The sequence below is a fragment of the Gopherus evgoodei genome, chromosome 3 (genome assembly GCF_007399415.2).
Source record: "Gopherus evgoodei ecotype Sinaloan lineage chromosome 3, rGopEvg1_v1.p, whole genome shotgun sequence".
NCBI classification, from domain to species: Eukaryota; Metazoa; Chordata; order Testudines; family Testudinidae; genus Gopherus; species Gopherus evgoodei.
In genome coordinates, this window is record NC_044324.1 from 100,703,193 (window position 1) to 100,723,604 (window position 20,412).

A 20,412-nucleotide genomic window follows, 5' to 3' on the forward strand; every position below is an offset into this window, starting at 1 on the left:
CGGTGTGCCTGTGGGAGGTCCCTGGTCCCGTGGATTCGGTGGCTTGCCTGCGGGAGGTCCCCGGTCCCGTGGCTTTGGTGTACCCGCCGTCGAATTGCTGCCAAATCCACGGGACCAGGGACCTCCCGCAGGCAAGCCGCAGAAGGCTGCCTGATTGCCGCCCTCGCAGGGAACGACAGGGTGCCCCCCACAGCTTGCCGCCCCAGGCACGCGTTTGGAGTGCAGGTGCCTGGAGCCAGCACTGCTTCTAATGTAGACCTGGACCTGAAGGACTGTCTGTATCTGTGTTTATTGGTATGCAAGGAGAAGAAATTCAACCACAAGCATCTGCCTTTCATGCTAAGTATCACAGCTCTTTTAAAATTATAAAATGGCTTTATTAAAACTCAGGGAATGACTTTTATGTTATGTGTCCCCTTTAATGAAGTAAAATATATGAGCTGGTTCTATTTATGAAATGCGGTCAAGATGGACTCTAAATAAATAAATAAATGCTGGTGGTGAAATAAAAGGCTTCAGGAGGCTCTTCATTAAAAAGCGCTGCACTGTTTATAGGATATTTTCCCTGGCTAGGCAAACAAAAGAAGGGGATGAACTAGAAACAAGTACACTTTTATTATTTCTCAATAAATCTCTTCTCCTCCTGTGCACAAACTGTTTATGTTCAAGGGTAGTGAATGTATACATTTACAGGACATACCTGATATCACTGTAGCATAGTCTCTCATACAGATATTATTTATTATGTTAACAGTCCCCCAAAATGTGCTAGGCATCAGCTGAATGAGAAATTGTGTATGTAACAACACAGGGCTTGATCCTACAAAGACTTAGGCACTTCTGGGTTGTTGAACTCACGTGAATAAAGTTACCCAGGTGCCTAAGGGCTTGTCTTCATGGCAGGGTAATGCACTCTACAGATGTGTGATTTCTAAAGCTTTCTTAGTTTTGCATGTCAGTTGGTCCATATAGACTCTGCTGGCATGAACTAGAAGTTCCTTAGTGCACTATAACATAGTGCTGTTTCATAATATAATACTAATTAAATAATATTTCAAAATGAAAAGTCATTCCAAATGAAAAATCAAAATGTAGTGTTCCAAAAGTGTGGAAATGGGATGTTTTGACATTGTTGGAACTGTTTTTCTCTCCATTTCCTTCCAAAATGAAATTCTGGCAAAATCTACCCTATTTTGCAAAGCATTTCATTGTTGACAGAACTGCATATTTTTGATGGAACATGGTTTTTTTGAAATCTCTTCAACCTGGTCTAGTCAATAGCCCTAATGAAATAACTGGGATTAGTCACATGCTTAAGGTTAATCACACTCATAAGTCTTTGCAGGATCAGTGCCTAAGTTTTCTGGAATAGTTGGAACTTGAATAAACCTACCTGAAAGCTCTCTACTAAAATAACAATAAAAGCTTCCAAGATTTAAGGAGGTTTTGAACGCTCTTTGAGACTGCCAGTACTTCAGTGGCAATGCACATCAGGCAGGTATGTTTTTTCCCTGTGTCTGGTACATTAGACAGCACTACAGTCGTTCAATACAGTGTAAAAATCTCCATCATCACTACTCTGTACTTCACACCAAAAAACAAAAAAGGTTAGTCTCTGGACTGTGCTATTTTTTTCTGGACTTTACAAAGTCATCTTCTCCTCCAGTTAATCTCCTTCACAAAACAATGAAATCTCTCCCTCTGTCTCTGCTAAGTTGGCTTTACATTTTGAATGCAAATCGGCAAACAACAGTATATTTGCATGCAAGTTGTTTACAAAGACGTGGGCTATTTTGCTAGGTCTCGAGTCTGTGGGGAAGGGCTTGCAATAGTTCTAGGCAAATGATCACTATTTTGAAGCCTCCTGTGTTTTTTCTCCATTTATTCCTAGGTGAAAATAAGCTGATAGGGGATCTCTTAGTACTAGGTGGAGCAACACTCTACGGCATCTCCAATGTTTGTGAGGAGTACATTGTCCGAAACATGAGTCGGGTGGAGTTCTTGGGCATGATTGGGCTGTTTGGCTCCTTCTTCAGTGGAATTCAGCTGTAAGTGAGAGGGTTTGTGGTTTGAGCCTGTTGAAACTAATTCACCGGTTAGTTTTTTCTTGGTTTCATTCTCCTTTCTTCTTAGCCAAACATTTTCTGTGGAGAGTAGACTGTTTAAATTCTTGTGTTTTAAGTCTTTACTTGGTCAGTTTTAATATTTCCTATAAGGTGAGTACATTTCAGCAATGATCTAAATAATTACCTAAATTTGCACTGAAACACTACAGTGGATTGTGTTCTATAAGTACCAAATGTAGACTGATAGATGTAAAATTGTGTCCACATATTTGCTATTCCAGGACAAATGGCAGTTTAACATCTTGAGCTGTATTAGGAATGATACAGGCCACACCTATCTCTAATTGTGATTCATGTTTATAAAAAGTCACCTAGAATTTATAAGCAGATGGAAACACTGACTCTGCCAGAGAGTATTTCATTAATAGTTTTACTCCATGTAAATAGTTTATGATATTTAGAAAGATATGAAAGAAAACACGGAAACAGTCACTTTGCAGTGATAACACAGAAAGGGCCAAAGGCTCCCAAGCTTGGCTCATGAATTGCAGGCACATCCATTTCACCCATAAAGCCCACATATATTCACATAAATGGGTAAGTGATGTGCGCAAGTGTCCATTTTGCGCTCCGGAGGCAGGCTTTGTAGCTGGAGAGTAGGCTCCAGCCTTTGAAAATGTGGCTGGTGAAGGAAAATACCACTCCAAACCATCATTAGGTAATATTGCTAAATTTTATGCAGATCTGATTATTGTGGTGCCCAAAATAACTTGTAAATTATTAATCAAAACTGGTGGCTTATCTGCACAGCTGATCTGCTCAGCCTCCAAGAACAGAGAATGATCAGCTATAAATCTCTATTGAGTCCCACTGAACCAACTACATTTGTTTAGTAGACTAGTTTATTATTTTTGTATACCCATTGTTGTGGCTTCTGGGCACATGACTTAAGTGTTTTAAATTAACTGCTCGCTGCACAAGTAAACTGCATAAAGGAAATAAGAACTGGTAAAACTGTCTGATTTGCTTGGGGAGAATCATTTTTATTGCCTTGGTATAGGTATACATGGTCAACAATAGGTAATGATACAGAAGACAGTCATTATGGAGTCTTACTAAATGTATGTCAACTTAGACACATCTAGGAGGCAGTGTTGCCTGAAGGAGACAGTACAGGCCTGTGACTCAGGAGAGTAGAGTTCTAATCCCAGCTCTGCTGCTGGACTTTGGGAGCTCACTTTACACCTGTACCTCAGTTTTCCCATTTGTAAAATGGGGGTACTGATACTGTGGCCTTTATAAATTGCTTTAAAACCTGTGGATGAAAAACACTCTATATTATATTAAAATAATAATGCAATCTACCATTTGAGTTTTCTGCACTGAATTTATAGAAGCATAGCTTGAAAAGCTGTAGGTGATTATTAGCTATTTCAGTGCAATAAGGATCTAAAATAGATGGGAACAGTCTAGATAAGGAATCTGTCTTGGAAATCAGACAGTTGTCCAGCATGTCAGCAGCAGCATCTATTTTGGTGGCATTCATGGGTGCTGGGATACAAATTAATGGATGCTAATCTGGGCATTATAGTCAGGAACCATAATACATAGATTGAAAAATGAAGCATCTATTACAAAACCTAGTGTGAGGAAGAATGAGTTTGATAGTAAAACTGCAATATTTCATTATCTTTTAGCTTACTCTTGTCAGGAGAGTTGCATCCTGAGGAGGGGGGCAGGGGAAGGAGGAAGAAATTGTATTTGTTTGCTGTTGATATATTATAAATCTAATGCTGTGCATAAAATAATGAGATCATTTTCTCTGTAAAATAATGGAATTATATCTGCCTTTATATGCATGAGACTTATATCTCAGTTTACGGGCTGTCCCCCAGGATTGTCTTGAAAACAAAATGTTGCAGTTCATGAGGTTACCCTGCTGAGCAAAATGTTAAATGAAGTATGGCAGAAAGATATCTAGGGGTCATAGCAGACCACAAGCTTAATATGAGTCAACAGTGTGATACTGTTGCAAAAAAAGCAAACGTGATTCTGGGATGCATTAACAGGTGTGTTGTAAACAAGACACGAGAAGTCATTCTTCCGCTTTACTCTGTGCTGGTCAGGCCTCAGCTGGAGTATTGTGTCCAGTTCTGGGCACCACATTTCAAGAAAGATGTGGAGAAACTGGAGAGGGTCCAGAGAAGAGCAACAAGAATGCTTAAAGGTCTTGAGAACATGACCTATGAAGGAAGGCTGAAGGAATTGGGTTTGTTTAGTTTGGAAAAAAGAAGACTGAGAGGGGACATTATAGCAGTTTTCAGGTATCTAAAAGGGTGTCATCAGGAGGAGGGAGAAAACTTGTTCACCTTAGCCTCCAATGATAGAACAAGAAGCAATGGGCTTAAACTGCAGCAAGGGAGATTTAGGTTGGACATTAGGAAAAAGTTCCTAACTGTCAGGGTAGTTAAACACTGGAATAGATTGCCTAGGGAAGTTGTGGAATCTCCATCTCTGGAGATATTTAAGAGTAGGTTAGATAAATGTCTATTAGGGATGGTCTAGACAATATTTGGTCCTGCCATGAGGGCAGGGGACTGGACTCGATGACCTCTTGAGGTCCCTTCCAGTCTTGGAGTCTATGAATCTATGAATCTATAAATATAAGAACTTTGCTGCAAGGCCCCAGGTCAGGAAAAGGCAATACAGAAGAAGTATATGACAGTAAATTATGTTCTGTGGAACAGCACTCCATTATGTTGTTTGTCCCCCTCATTTACCATGTAGTTGTTATAGATCATGAACAGTCCTCTCCTCACCAGCTAACTTCCTCTTCTGGTTTTGATACCTAGCTCTCCCTCTTCCTCTCTTCATTGCCTCCCATCCTCATCCTCTACACTTCAACTTCCAGAGTACTGGACCACTTAGCCTCTTGTCTCCCTACCCTCACCTCCTTGTTTGCTCTGCAGCTTTGAGGCACCGTTTGCTTCTTCAACAATCATTAGCTTGCCTTATTCTATGTATGCTGCCCTCTGTACATGGGATGCCCTTCCTGAGCTAGTCCACAAAACCACAGTCTTCTCCTTATTGAAACCCCTCCTGGAGACACACCTCTACTGCCGTGGCTGAAAGTAGAATAATTTTCTCTCTTTCTTTACACATTGCTTGCTTGCTTGAAGATTATAATATGGTCTGTTTTGAAGGGCTCTGTGCTGAGCCAAGTGGCTTGCTAGGCTAGGCTGAGAGCTTACTAATGAGGCTCTAGCCTGTGATCTCTTGATCCCTAGCCTCTTTAGGATGCCTTGACGAGGGGACAGGGATAATTTACATAGAACAAGGGTTTAAAAAGTCACCTCCACAGTCAGGGCCGGCTCCAGGCCCCAGCACGCCAAGCGCATGCTTGGGGCGGCATGCCACAGGGGGCGCTCTGCCGGTTGCCGGGAGGGCGGCAGACGGCTCCAGTGGACCTCCCGCAGGCATGCCTGCGGAGGGTCCGCTGGTCCCATGGCTCCAGTGAAGCATCCGCAGGCATGCCTGCGGGAGGTCCACCAGAGCCGCGGGACCGGCGAGCGGCAGAGCACCCCCGCGGCGTGCTGCCGTGCTTGGGACAGCGAAATGGCTAGAGCCGGCCCTGTCCACAGCAACCAGAAAAGTTAGTGAACATGGAAGTTTTGTGAGGGAGTTCGAAAGACAATCCTTCCAGGTCCAGTTCTCAAGCAGAGAGAGTTCCATGGCAGAGTGAGAGAGCATAAGACAGAGTTCAGCAGCAGGAAGAGGTGGCTATAACATAGCTACTAAAAAGCGCCAGAAAAGCCCTCTAGAAAAAAAAACACGCAGGAGGTAAGGGGGGAAGGGGAATGAGTATAAGAGAAGCGTGGGGGGAGGGCACCTGGCAAACATACTCTAAATTTAGGCCAATAACTCCACTCCAAAAAAAACAAAAATAAAACCCCCAAACCACTCCTGCAAAAGTAAAAAGAATGAAGGGTGGAGGTTCTCCAGTTTATTGCACTGAATGCAGCATGAGCAGGTGGTGTATATGTGCTTTTGATGCGAGAAATTCATGGCCAAAGAGACACAGTATGAGCTCTTGAGGCTAGAGTGGCAGAACTGAAGGAGCTAAGGGAGACAGAGAGGTACATAGAAGGGACTTTCAGGAAACACAGTAGAGCATCCCATCCCCAGTTTGACAGTGTCTGTGCTGTTGAGGAGGATGAAAATCTCAGGAAAGGGAGAACATCAAACGAGCATAGGGAAATGATGTTATATTTGGAATGTCCTTCTAGAGGACATCATGAGTTCCTTCTGGGGAGGGAACCCCAGTTATTAGGAAGAGCCTGGTAATAATGATGGGAGATTTGCTTATTAGAAATATAAACAGTTGGGTTTATGATGATCAGGAGAACCACATGGTGAATTGCCTTCTGAATGCAAAGGTTGCAGATCTCCTGAGGCATCTAGACAGATTTATGTGCAGTGCTGGGGAGGAGCTGATGGTCATGGTACATGTAAGTACCAGTGACATACGGAAAAGTAAAAGAGAGCTCATGGAGGCCAAATTTAGGCTGCTAGGTTAGAGATTAAAATCTAAGACCTCCATGACAGTATTCTCTGAAATACTCCAGTTCCATGCACAGGACCAGAAAGACAGGTGGAACTGCGGAGTCTCAAAGTGTGGATGATATAATTGTGTTGAGAGGAGGGTTTTAGGTTTATTAAGAACTGGGGAACCTTTTGGGAAAATGGGAGCCTATACGGGAAAGATGGGCTCCACCTAAACCAAAATAGATCTAGCCTGTTGGTATGTAAAATAAAATGATTGTAGAAGGTTTTTTAAAATTAAGGGCTGGAGAAAAGCTCACATGTATGATGGAGCACACAATTCAGGTGGAGACATCCCTTAGGGAAGAGTTTATTAAAGGGGAAACTCTGTATCCTCTTAAAGAGGATAAGAAAGAAGTTGATAAAGCTGCCCCTGGATAAAATACAGGTAAGAACTAGTGAGGAACAGTCAAACATAGGAGTCCCATTTAAATACACACACAAAGGCAAGCAACTGATTACTGGCAAAACATACAAGTGTTTATATACAAATGCTAGAAGTCTAAATACGAAGATGGATGAACAAGGAATGCCTGGCATTAAATGAGGATATTAATATAATAAAGCACAGCAGAATCTTGTTAGAATGATGATAATCAACAGGATATGGTAATATCAGGGATCAAAATATATAGGAGTGATAGAGTAGGTTGTACTGGTGAGGGAGTGGCACTGTATGTGAAAGAAAGCATGGAGTCAAATAAAGTAAAAATCATAAATGACTCAAACTGTACTATAGAATCTCTGTGGATAGGAATTCCATACTTGAACAATAAGACTATTGCAGTAGGAATATACTACTGACCACCTGACCAGGATGGTGACAGTAATTGTGAAATGCTCAAGGAGATTGCAGACAGAAAACACAATAATAATGATGGATTTCAACTATCCTCATATTGGCTGGGTATATGTCACCTCAGGAAGGGATGTAGAGATAAAACTTTTGGACAACATTAATGACTGCTTCTTGGAGCAGCTTGTCCTGGAACCCGCAACGGGAGAGGCAATTTTTGATTTAGTCCTGAGCGGAGCACACGATTTGATCCAAGAGGTGACTATAGCTGAATGGTTCAATAATAGCAACCATGGTATAATCAAATTGAATATCCTTGCAGGGGGGGGAATGCAAAAAACACACACCACAGTAGCATTTAACTTTAAAAAGGAGAATTGTGCAAAAATGAGAAAGCTAGCTAAACAGAAAGTAAAAGCAACAGTCACAAGAGTGAAATGCCTGCAAACTGCATGGAAACTCTGTAAAAACACCATAATAACTCTGGCATGTGAGGTATAAAAGTGTAATAAACCAGACCAAGAAAGAATTTGAAAGAGCAAATACCAAAAGACACAAAAACTAACAGCAATTTTTTTTAGGTACATAAGAAGCAGGAAGCTGCCAAACAGTCAGTGGGCCCATTGGACTATCGAGGTGCTGCTAATGGAGCACTCAAGGAAGACAAGGCCATTGAGGAGAAACTAAGCAAATTCTTTGCATCAGTCTTCACTGCAGAGGATGAGAGAAATTCCTGCACTTGAGCTGTTTTTTTATTTTTTGGGCGGGGTGACAAATCTGAGGGGCTGTCCCACATTGAGGTGTCAGTAGAGGAGGTTTTGGCACAAACTGATAAATTAAACAGTAGTGGGTCACCAGGACCAGCTGGTATTCACCCAAGAGTTCTGAAGAAACTCAAATACGAAATTGCAGAACTACTAACTTAAATCAGCCTTTGTGAATGATTGGAGGGTAGCTAATGTAACACTCATTTTTTAAAAAGCTTCCAGAGATGATTCTGGCCAGTAAGCCTAACTTCAGTATTAGGGAAAGTGGCTGATATTATAGTAAAGAACAAAATTATCAAACACATAGATAAAGATATGTTGGGGTGGAGCCAACACAGCTTTTAAAAAGGGAAATCATGTTTCACCAATCTATTAGAATTCTTTGTGAGTATCAACAAATATGTGGACCAGAATGATCTAGTAGATATATAGTATCAGAGGGGTAGCCGTGCTAGTCTGGATCTGTAAAAGCAGCAAGGAGTCCTGTGGCACCTTATAGACTAACAGACGTTTTGGAGCATGAGCTTTCGTGGGTGAATACGTGCATCTGACGAAGTGGGTATTCACCCATGAAAGCTCATGCTCCAAAACATCTGTTAGTCTATAAGGTGCCACAGGACTCTTTGCTGCTCTAGTAGATATAGTGAACTTGGACTTTCAGAAAGCCTTTGACAAGATACCTCGCCAAAGGCTCTTAAGAAAACTAAGCAGTCATGGGATAAGAGGTAAGGTCCTGTCATAGATTAGTAACTGGTTAAAAGATGGGAAACAAAGGATTAAAAATAAATGGTCAGTTTTCAGATGGAGGTAAATAAATAGATCCCAAGGAGCTGAAATGTTCACCATATTCATAAATGATCTGGTAAAGGGGGTTAACAATGAGGTGGCAAAATTTGCAGGCAAAACAAAATTACTCAAGATACAGTAGTTAAGTTCAAAGGTGACTGTGAAGAGTTACAAAGGGATCTCGCTACACTGGGCAACAAAGTGGCAGATGAAATTCACTGTTAATAGGTGTAAAGTTATGCACATTGGAAAACATAAATCCCAAATATACCTACAAAATGATGGGGTCTAAATATACTGTTACCACTCAAGAAAGATTTTGGAGTTAATGTGAAGAGTTCTCTGAAAACACCTGTTCAGTGTGCAGCAGCAGTAAAAAACAAAACAAAACAAACACAAAACAGAATGTTAGGAACCATTAGGAAAATGCTTGATAATAAGTCAGAAAATAACTTAATTCCACTATGTTAATCCATGGTACCCCCACGACTTCCATACAAGGAGAGGTTAAAAAGAGTGGAACTGTTCAGCTTAACAAAGAGACAACTAAGGGAGGTCTGATGAGGTGTATAAAATCATGAATGGTATAGAAAGAATGTTATTTATTCCTTCATGTAACACAAAAACTAGGGGTCACCCAATGAAATTAATAGTCAGCAGTTTTAAAACAAAGAGAAATACTTCTTCACCCAATGCACAGTCATCCTGTAGAGCTCATTTTCCAGGGGATGTTCTGAAGGCCAAAAGTATAATTGGATTAAAAAAATAAATAAGTTCATGGAGGATAGGTCCAACAATGCCAATTAGCCAAGATGGTCAGAGACGCAACTCCATGCTGGAGCTGTCCCTAAACCTCCAACTGCCAGAAACTGGGACTGGATGACAGGGAATGGATCATCCAAAATTGTCCTATTCTGTTCATTCCTTCTTGAAGAATCTGGCATGGGCCACTATCAGAAGATAGGACATTGGGCTAGGTGCACAATTGGTCTGACCCAGTATGGGCATTCTTATATTCTTAAATATTTATATATTAAAAAGCTAAGCAAAAATATTGTCATGAAAACTCTGAAGCATACAAAGTGTGTCCTGTCATTTGTTTGTGGGTCCCCTTTCCTTTCCCATGCATCTCTCTATTTGTTTTGTATTTTTTGGAATGCAAGTTCTTTGGGACAGGAACTGTGCATCCTTTTGTCTTGTGCCTGGTGGATGCAGCTGGAAACTAATAACAATAATAAAGAAAAGTGGTAGCAGCGTATTATGCTTTTTGAAAATTGTTTCAGAATTATTTTAAGTCTCTCTGTAAATGACAGGAAAGAGAGATCTTCAGTTTAAGAGGCACAAACTCATAAGAGCCCTGCACAGCAGGGTTTTGTCCCCAAATCACAGACCAGAGAAGGCTAGTTGAGTGGAGAACTAGCTAGGAGGAGTCCTGACCTGTAGGATCCCATCCTTAGAGCATGGGGGGCCTTATTGGCACCTCACTGTTTCCTTATACTACCCCATCTGTCTATATCCATCTCTTGTCTTTTGTCTCTATAAGGTCTTTGGGGCAGGGACTGCTTTTTTGTTCCGTGTTTGTGCCAAGCACAATGGGGTCTAGGTCCATAGCAGGGACTCCTATGCACTACAATAACACAAACAATAAGGGTCTTAGTGTTAATGGGCTTTTATCATTCAGTTAACCTTGAAACTAAATCCTGAACTAGACTCCTTCAGTTTGGCCCACCCTTAGTTTTGTTTCTTGAGTTTTATTGCTATGGTTACTTGGTTTCTCTCTTAATGTTTGACAAATCGTAGCGCTGGATGTTTTTCTCAAGACTATGCTATGAAATCTGCCACCTCAAGTCTGTGATTTACTCATCATTGTATTTATTCTACAGTGCAGAGGAGCTTTGAAGGCCATATAACTCATGCAGATACATTATCAATCCTTAAAGTTCAAGAGCTTTAGGAATATTAAGTCCCAAAGGGCAGGCCAATATGAAAGTGAGGGGGGTGGGCAGCTCTGGATTAGCAGCCAGAGATCTGAAGATAAACCAGGGCAGATCACATGCTATCAAATCTTATTACTGCACCAAAGATCTTTCCAACACATAGATACAGGGATAAAACCAAAGGGGGTTTAGATTCATAGATTCTAGGGTCAGAAGGGACCAATGTGATCATCTAGTCTGACCCCCTGCACAAAGCAGGCCACAGAACCCTACCCATCCACTTCTATAACAAACCCCTAACCTATGCCTGCGTTACTGAAGTCTTCAAATTGTGGTCTGAAGACCTCAAGCTGCAGAGAATCCACCAGCAAGTGACCCATGCTCCACACTGCAGGGGAAGGCAAAAAACTTCCAGGGCCTCTGCCAATCTGCCCTGGAGGAAAATTCCTTCCCGACCCCAAATATGGCGATTAGCTAAACCCTGAGCATGTGGGCAAGACTCACCAGCCAGCACTCAGGAAAGAATTCTCTGCAGTAACTCAGATCCCATCCCATCCAACATCCCATCACCAACCACTGGGCATACTTATCTGGCAATAATCAAAGATCAATTGCCAAAATTAGGCTCTCCCATCATACCATCCCTTCCATAAACTTATCAAGCTTAATCTTAAAGCCAGATATGTCTTGTGCCTCCACTACTCCCCTTGGAAGGCTGTTCCAGAACTTCACTCCTCTAATGGTTAGAAACCTTCGTCTAATTTCAAGTCTAAACTTCCTAGTGCCCAGTTTATACCCATTCGTTCTTGTGTCTACATTGGTACTAAGCTTAAATAATTCCTCTCCCTAGGTTAACTAGGTCTGACTGCGTTTGGTCTGTATAACTGTTTCCAGAGTCTGTTGTTATAAGGCTATTCATTTTGTGTTGTCCACCATATGAATTGCATGAGTGGAAGTAATTTAAGTTCTGTTCCTTCCCATCAAACTTTGCCTTCTTTTCTTTTCCAGTGCAATAATGGAACACAAGGAGTTATTAAAAGTTCCCTGGGATTGGCAAATAGGTAAGAAGATAATTCACTTCATTGAAAACTGTTGCTGAAGAAAGCAACAAGAGGAATAATGCTTAGGGAGGAGTGTGAGAGGGCTAAAGGAGGCAAGGTTTGCTATGTTCATTCATGCTACTGTCAAAGGTTGGAACTGCATGCCTCAGAACCTTTTGAAATGATCTGTGCCCCCACTCCTCCTACTGCCATTTTATATATTCCCTGCACTATTACGTTAGGCAGAGAAGAAGCATGTGAATGTCATGATTAGATCATTCTGGCGGCAGAGTGACTTAACCAATAACAGGCTTCTCATTCCAAGATTCATTGCAGCACTGAGACAAATAACCGGAGTGGTTGTTAAAAACCAGCGTTTTACACTCAGTGCAAAGGAAAGAAAACAGAACTTAACAAAAAACTATAAAAGAAAATTGCCTGCACTGGATTTTGCAGGTCCATAAAACCTTTTCTGAGGGGAGCATTTCTGCATGCAAATAGTTAATTGCTCTCCAAGTGAACTTGGTGAGTATAGCAGATATGTATTTCAAGTACATTTTTGGTAGCAACATGCACAATGACTATACTGCATATTAAGCAGGGGGTGGGGGCACCATTATCTGGCTTGTTGGTGGAAGGCATTTACCTCATTAAAGGGCTGGAGGCATGGAGTGACTTTTACAGATGCTGCGGAGCAGGTCAGTGTGGGAACATTGACCCATCCCTCCCCACAGGTGACCAGAAGAGAAGGGGTACTATAGAGGTTCATGCCAGTCAGAAAAAGCCCTCTTTTATTTGGACCAGATAAAATGGATTGGTAAAGGATTGAAAGGAGGTATTTTTTAGAGGAGCAAAAACCCTGGGGGTTCAGGGCTCTTATGACTGCACAGCAGGGAGCCAACTCCCCCTCCTTTGTAGCCCCATCCAACGCTCATTCAAGGAGGGGGGACGGCAAGGTCCCAAAAGCAGGTTGGCTGGGGTTCAGGATGGGTAAGTGGGAGGGCTGTTGGAAGTCCCCCAAGTATATATGGCAACCTGCACTGTATACATTTATCTGCCAGCTACTCCCAGACAGTTAAGAATAAAGTTATGGCCTAATTAAATCACATCCAGTGCCTCCTGGCCTTCCAGCATAGCTAGACAATGAAATTCATACAGTGATTCACTTTGCACACTGGGTGGCTTATTCCCTTTTCAAGTTGGAAAATGATTGTGAGTCTAAGATTCTGTTCTGATAACTCAAGCTAATTATTTCCCCTCTTTAAAAAAATCAACATTTAGGGACAGACAGTTCCTAAAACATCACGTTTGGCATCTGTGACAATAGAAGCATTTAATCGAATGCTGATAACACACAATACTGTATTCTGTGCAAGAATTTGAAATACTGAGCAGGAGGTCAGGCTTTAATTATACAGCAACAGCATCTTGTTAGCCTAGTTTCAAAATGAGCATCAAGATATAACCTTAGAAATATGGAAATCAGCTGGTTATACAGGGAATCTCTGAGATGTGGAGTGATAAGTAACATAGTAGTTTGTTGCTTTCTTTACCGCTTTATTTACTATTTCCTCTAATTATCCTAAACCGTAATAGAACAATGCATCTGTCATGAAGCATCGTCACTACAAGTCTTGGAAATTTTACACAAGATTTGAAAACTAAATGACAAATCAGTTAAAGTATCAGCTGAGGAACAAACCCTTCTGCAGATTGTAGATTCATTTACCTTCATTCATCTGAGATCCTTAACAAAGCTCTAACAGAATTTGGTAACACTTCATGTTAAGAAGCCTATGATCATGAATTAATTTGGTACTGATGGTACCAGCAGTCGTTATAGTGAATTCATCTCCTAGTTATTTGGATGTCATCTGTAGTTTCACAAGAGTTCTGTTGTAATTCAGGATTAGTTAAATGTGCCCTTAAAATAAAGTCACACCCGGTGGTCTCCACTGCCATGAAAATGTCTTCCCAAGTTAGTCACAATGTCTGAGAGTAGAAGGAGGAAATCAACCTGCCAAGAATGGTGTACAGCTGTACTTGTTTTGTGAGTGCAATAATTTGAAATGTGGTTGAGTTGCCAAAGAACATGGATAAAATGATGATAACTTTGTATAGTTTTGAATTCTTCCCTGGTTTCCACTGTACTTGGTGCATTTCCCATTGCGTTGGCAGCATTGTAAGTTTGTCAAGTAGTGATTGACAAGACTACATCAAGGAGGACACAGCCTTGCTTGTCCTAAATAGTTATCCTGTGCAGCAGATTTAAACCTGTGGCCTAGCACGGTTAAATCTTCAGACCTTTGAATGGTAGTGGTAAAGTCATAGCAGGCAACCTAGTAAATAACTAAAGATGGCCTCTTGCCATCTACCGTAATTGTGTCATTAAGAATGTAGGAACTAACATTCAGCTGACGTAAAAGGGAAATGCTTTCGTGTTGGGAAGGTCCAAATCCATCCTAGCATATAACACATTTAACATAGGTTGTAACCCTCTTAGCTACTTAGTTCTTCTCCTGCAAGGTTCTTTCACACACAGGACCAAATCTTCAACTGCTGTAAACCAGTGTAGCTTCATTTTAATCAGTGGAGCTATGCCAACTTCTATCAGCTGAAGATCTTCCCCAAAAGGAAATGATTTGACTGTACGAATCAAGTGGAGCACTGTAATTCATTTGTGAGGTGAATAATGAAACAGTAACAACCATGAAAACAGTAATCTGATGTGAGAGAGAAGTAAATTTGGGTCTCAAAGAGGCACATCCCTCACAATGAGAGGTATGATTTTCTTCTCTAGCATCCTTTGTTGTTTGTTCTAAGAAGCAAGTTTAAGAAATCTTTGCAAGAAATGATCTCTGACTGTCAAATACCAGTGGAACTCTGGATTTCCTAGTACAATGGTCAAGGCTAAAACAAGCTGATAAGAGCCATGTAACATGCGGAGGCATTTCTACTCTGAAAACTGACTCTCTGTAAAAATCACATTGGGGGTTCCAATTTTATGGTCTCTCAGCAACTTCCAGATCAAATTTGATCAGTTTACAAGTAAAATAAGTATTTTTTTTCTGGAGCTGCTAGCCTTGTAACCTGGGCTATGAAAGTCAAATGGCATTCTTTCTGGCTTACACACAGTCACCAATAACTGTCACCCAACTGAAGTGGATTATAGGTATAGTTAAGGGGCAAATAAGATGCCATTTTTTACACTTAACCTTCAGAGTACAACCACAATGTAAGCATTCTTCTGCTGGAACCAGAACATAGTTTGAAAAAATGACTCTATGAAAATGCAGTTAATTCCCTGACAAAGTATCTTAATATGAAGAATGTAATGTAAAATGCTATTGTTCATAGAGACCCCAATTCATCAAAGCACTTAACTTTAAGCATGTACTTAAATCCCATTGAAGACAGCTCGGTGATATATTCTTCATTTCCAGTTGCTTTTACAGGCATTCAGACTGCTCTTTGCAATGAGTATTTGCACCTGTGCCCTGCCAGCTCTCTGGTGGTTTGCAGAGTGTTTCATGGAGCGCCATTGATGTGATGACTACTGTTTGAGAACTGCTCGCCTAAAAGCTGGAATAACTTCTTTACCTGAACTGGTCTGAAGCCAGCAAGAAAGAAGCTGAAGTAGTGCAATTTGCTGAAAATTTGTCATTAGACCAAATTATACTGCCTTTTGTGGAATCATTGTCCCAACACAGAATGGCAGAGCTGGCATAAAGCACTCCTTTAAGTACCGTACGTGGGAGAATCCCATGGATACCCATGTACAGTGCTAACCATTAAAATGTCACTATTTGCTAACAGATACAACATTTACAACAGTGATTTCATATTCTAAGTCTAGATTGAAATTGTGATATCAGTGTGTGGTAACTTTGGGCATTTGCTGATCTCTTAGGCTGACCACTATATATGTTTTATACAGAGCTATACTTCTGTTGAACTGCTTCTATGAGATCAAAACCAGGAGTATTATGGCAGTATTTGTCTGCTGGGTAGCCTTTTTTTTTTTTTAAAGATATAAAATCAGCAGGACTTTATTCATTGTTATTATCAGTTAATTCCCTATTTTGTACTTTCAAGTCTCTGGGAATCAGATTCTCTGCAGTTTTAAGTTAATGCCTCTGAAGGGTGGCATGAGTCTAAATTTAGTTCATGCACACATCGCAACGTCCAGTAGCAGGGGAATTATCATTTGCTTGACTGCAGATGAGTGGAGAAGTTGAGTGGTTTTTTTTTGTTTTGTTTTTGAAACTTGCTTTGGGATTTACCACCAAGTAATTGCTGCTGTGAATTCTTCCCTGGTAGGGCTTCAGATGGTTTTTTTGTAAGTGAAATTACTTTTTTAATAGAATGTATTATTTATATTACGTCAGTGCCTAGATGTCCCACTGTGTTAGGAACTGTACAGACACATAGTAAAAGACAGTCCTTGTCCTGAAAAGCATGCAATTTAAATAGACAAGTCAAACAAAGGATGGGAGAGTAAATAGAGGCACAGAGATGTATAGTGGTTTGCCCAAAGTCACATGAAAGATCAGTGACAGAGCCAGGAACAGACTCCGGATCTCTTTATTCCCAGCCCAGTGCCCTGTCCATGGACAGTACTTCATCTGCAAGTGCAGTATAATCCATTTTATGGGCCTAATCCTGCAATGTGCTGAATGCCCTCAACTCCTGTTGAATTCAGTGGGAACTGAGCATGTTCAAAACCTTAGAGGATTAGGTCCAGTTTGGAGGATGCCCCAGAACACACTTTCATTTCCCATTAAGAGGAATTCACAATTAATAGAAGATACTATTTTAATAGTAAAGCTATTCTCATGGGAACTACAGAACACTTTGTGTTATTGGACTAGTCCAAAACTGTTGAAAAGGCAATATTTGCACAGGGATGGGTAGTTATCTTGCTTCCTGCTCGACGGCAGGGGCATCTGCAAGACACACAGCATAGCTGCTTAATATGTCTAAGAGGCGATGAAAATATTCTATCATGTAAAAATGAAGCCAGCCGCACACAGTCACCTGGTGATCTTCTGAATGAGTAAAGAGAGTTTTGATGAAAACCTACCTGAGTGACTGATACTCTAAATGTCATGGAGAAACTTCAGTGTCTCAATGCAGACTGCCTGACAACAATCCAGATGGACTATCCAACCATAGCATCTGATGTCAAGGTGAAGCAGCATTGAAGAATTGCATTCATCCAGTCAGGGCACAAAAACATGGACACCCCAGCGGGCAGCATACAAACTATGTGCCCAGTCAAAACAGCATGAATGTCTAATTTAGAATATTCACAGCAAACCCCTGTCAAACAAGCTACAGGCCAAAAATTATTCACAGAATTTATTATTTGAATAATTTTGAATATCCAGCACATTTGAATAAATTGTGGTGAGCTCACAGACAATTCAAAAACAGAACAGGTGTAATTTGTTCTATAAATAATTCATTATGAATTAGACACCAAGTTCTATTGATTGTGTGATTGTCCTAATGAATGACAAACCTGTAGTCTGCCAGGTCCCATCACTTACACTATTTATACCACACCAGGCAAGATATCTGCAAAGCAGTTATTAGTACACAGGTTTCGGTACACATTTCTCATATTTAATCAGCCATATTTGCAGTTGATTTACATTGATGTAGCTCACTGACTTTAATGGAGCCGTAACAGCTTACATCAGCTGGGGAGCTGGTCCTGTGTGATTTAGACATTCGTAGCGATTCCATGATTTATTAGAGGATTTTACATTTCCACTGTATAGTACATAGTTATATTAATGCTCCAAGTATGTCCATAAATATAAACACAGGTTAATAATTTAAATAAATGCTCTTTGAAAAAAATATTCTTAATTCTTTTTTAAGCAGTGTGACTTCCTTCTTTCTCACAACACAAATTCAGGCAATATGAGACCTTTGGATTATCCGTGGAAGATCGTTTTATCTTGTTCCTCTTCCCCCAGGGTTGCTGTATGTTGGCTTTAGTGCCTGTATGTTTGGCCTCTACAGCTTCATGCCAGTGGTCATTAAGAAAACCAGTGCTACTGCAGTCAACCTCTCCCTGCTCACAGCAGACCTGTACAGCCTGTTCTGTGGATTATTCCTCTTTAACTACAAGGTAAATTGAATAGATTATGTATCTGAATGATGACTCTGTCTGAAGAAGTGTCAATGCCGAGAAATGAATCAGTCTAAGGACCACAACAGGAACTGCTGTTTTTTTTATTGGGTCTATGCAGTGAAGTGGAGAACTTTTGATGTATCTGTTATTACTTATTAAAAGTGCAGTCTTCCCCATACTCGCCTTTCCCCCAATGTAAACCAATTTTTGTGTGCTTCTCCCTTGTTCTGAAATTACCACCTCTGAGAGAGAACCTAATTCAGTCTCCATGCTTACTTAATCCCTCACCCCCATCCTTGACCAGATCCAAACTTGTGTATGAGAGGAAAGTCACTTTATAAACCATTAACAGATCCCACATATTTCTGCAAGATGATGAGCTTGTTTTGTGTTTCACACGGTATCTGAAATAGTTTTAACATTGAATTATTTTTGCATAATGCCTCTTGACTGTCCAAAATATAGCTGCAAAAATGTTCTTTTTGTCAGCTGTCCCAGTGGATTGGCTGTTAGTGTATCAGAATGTGAAGGAGACTTATGTTAAAGTCAAACCTCTAGCTCTCAAGCCATCTGATATTTAGAACATGGCATAGGCCACAGTCCAGGCCTCCAGTTGCAAGGGATTATGTCACACTATTCAGAACCCTCCCTGGGTGGCCATCTTAAAAATGGCATGATGCTCTTGGAGGCAATTGCTATGTAGACATGATTTATTCAGAAAAGGGAGGTGACTTAATGGGGAAAATGATGGCCTGGAAACTAGTGGAAGGAAATGAAAAAATGATGATACTGACCTGGCAAACAATCCAGAGTCAGGGTTTAATGTATCTGAATGGTGAGGAAATGTCCACATGCAAAACTTCAGGGCCCAACCGAAGAACAAAAATTCTTATTTGCCTATTTTTTCATGCTAATGACTCTTCAAGGGCATTGCAGATATCAAATAAAGATGCATATGGAATCCAAAATGAAAATAAAAACACACTGGAGAGGGCATTTGCTGGAGCACGGGACTGATTAAGGGATATGGAATCCCTGACTTCTAGATCACCAATTCAAATCACTAGTGACTGAAATGTGTTACTATCTTATGGCTGCTTGGAGTCTTATAATGAAATGTGCTTAGTGGTGTCAGCCCAGTTTCTTGTAGACAAGTGGCCACATCACAAAAAACAGAGATGGGCAAACCCAGGGTGGATTTGGTTTTGCAATGTCGTTGGTCATTTTGCTTTAACAAAGCCATCCATATTCCACAACAGGAGATTCAGATCCAGGTCCCATTTTATCCAAATCATTATAATTCTGGAGGGTAGCAAGAATTGGATACGTGATTTTAGTTTTGGCCCATGTATGCTCCAAATAGAGATGGACAAAAAGATGTGTGATTTTGGTTTTGCAAAACAAACCCTGGTGCTGGATCTTAGTCCAGTTTTACCTGAACCCTAAAGTACAGGGGATGGATAAATGGTTCCAGTTTTGTTTCATTTCTATAAAATATATTTTAAAAAAATAATCAACTGATACCATTGCCAGGAGTCCCAGCCCAGACTTTGAGGACTGAATTATCATGAAGATTGACCCACATTCATAAGCTCTTGTGGGCATGAATTTTCTGTTATATGCATGTGTGCAGTGCCTAGCACAATGGGGCCTTGGTCTCCACTCAGAGATGGTGATTGCTACCATGAGAGATATAATTAATAACAATAGTATCATGATCCCTCCAGTTGGAAGCCCAGTTGGGAAGTGTGGAGAAGCTTGCCCTGCCTCTACACTAATGCAGTATCAATCTCAGTGCTGTCAATCTGTCTCCTTTCACAATCTTCATGGTCGCAGGGGAGGAAAATTTAGAAAGAGGAAAAGGGGTTGGTAAAAGAACTGGATTAAAATTCCGGCTCTAGCTATCTGAACATTTTTTACATACCAAATTAATTTCTCTTGTTCTGATCCTTAATCTGATCTTTTTCTCTGGTTTACTATCAGGTATGATTTTTATATGAAGAAGAGCTATGAAATGGGCTCTTTGCATGAAATAGTGAAGTCTAATACATATACATCAAATTACCTAAATTAATTCCCCTTCTAGGACGGCATGTTTTCTAGTTTCAGAAAAGCTGTTCTGTTCCCAGCCCAGCTGTACCTCTTCTTCTGATGCACTGTTTTTTCTATTTATTGCTGTGCTGACCAATGGGTGAAGCCCCACTTCACAGCAAATGGCTTTATGCTAAATTAGAATCATCTGAGTGGTTTACTGCCCCTTACAGAATATAATT

At 40.7% G+C, this 20,412-nt stretch overlaps 1 protein-coding gene across 1 annotated transcript in view; it reads left to right on the forward strand.

The window, feature by feature from the left end:
• The window catches only part of SLC35F1 (solute carrier family 35 member F1), a 375,314-nt gene that overhangs the window by 310,741 nt on the left and 44,161 nt on the right, over window positions 1-20,412 (forward strand). Inside the window, exons 5-7 of the mRNA XM_030556184.1 lie at window positions 1,892-2,048; window positions 11,963-12,015; window positions 17,982-18,136. Coding sequence (XP_030412044.1) covers window positions 1,892-2,048; window positions 11,963-12,015; window positions 17,982-18,136 — 365 coding nt within the window. The remainder of the gene's footprint in view (window positions 1-1,891; window positions 2,049-11,962; window positions 12,016-17,981; window positions 18,137-20,412) is intronic.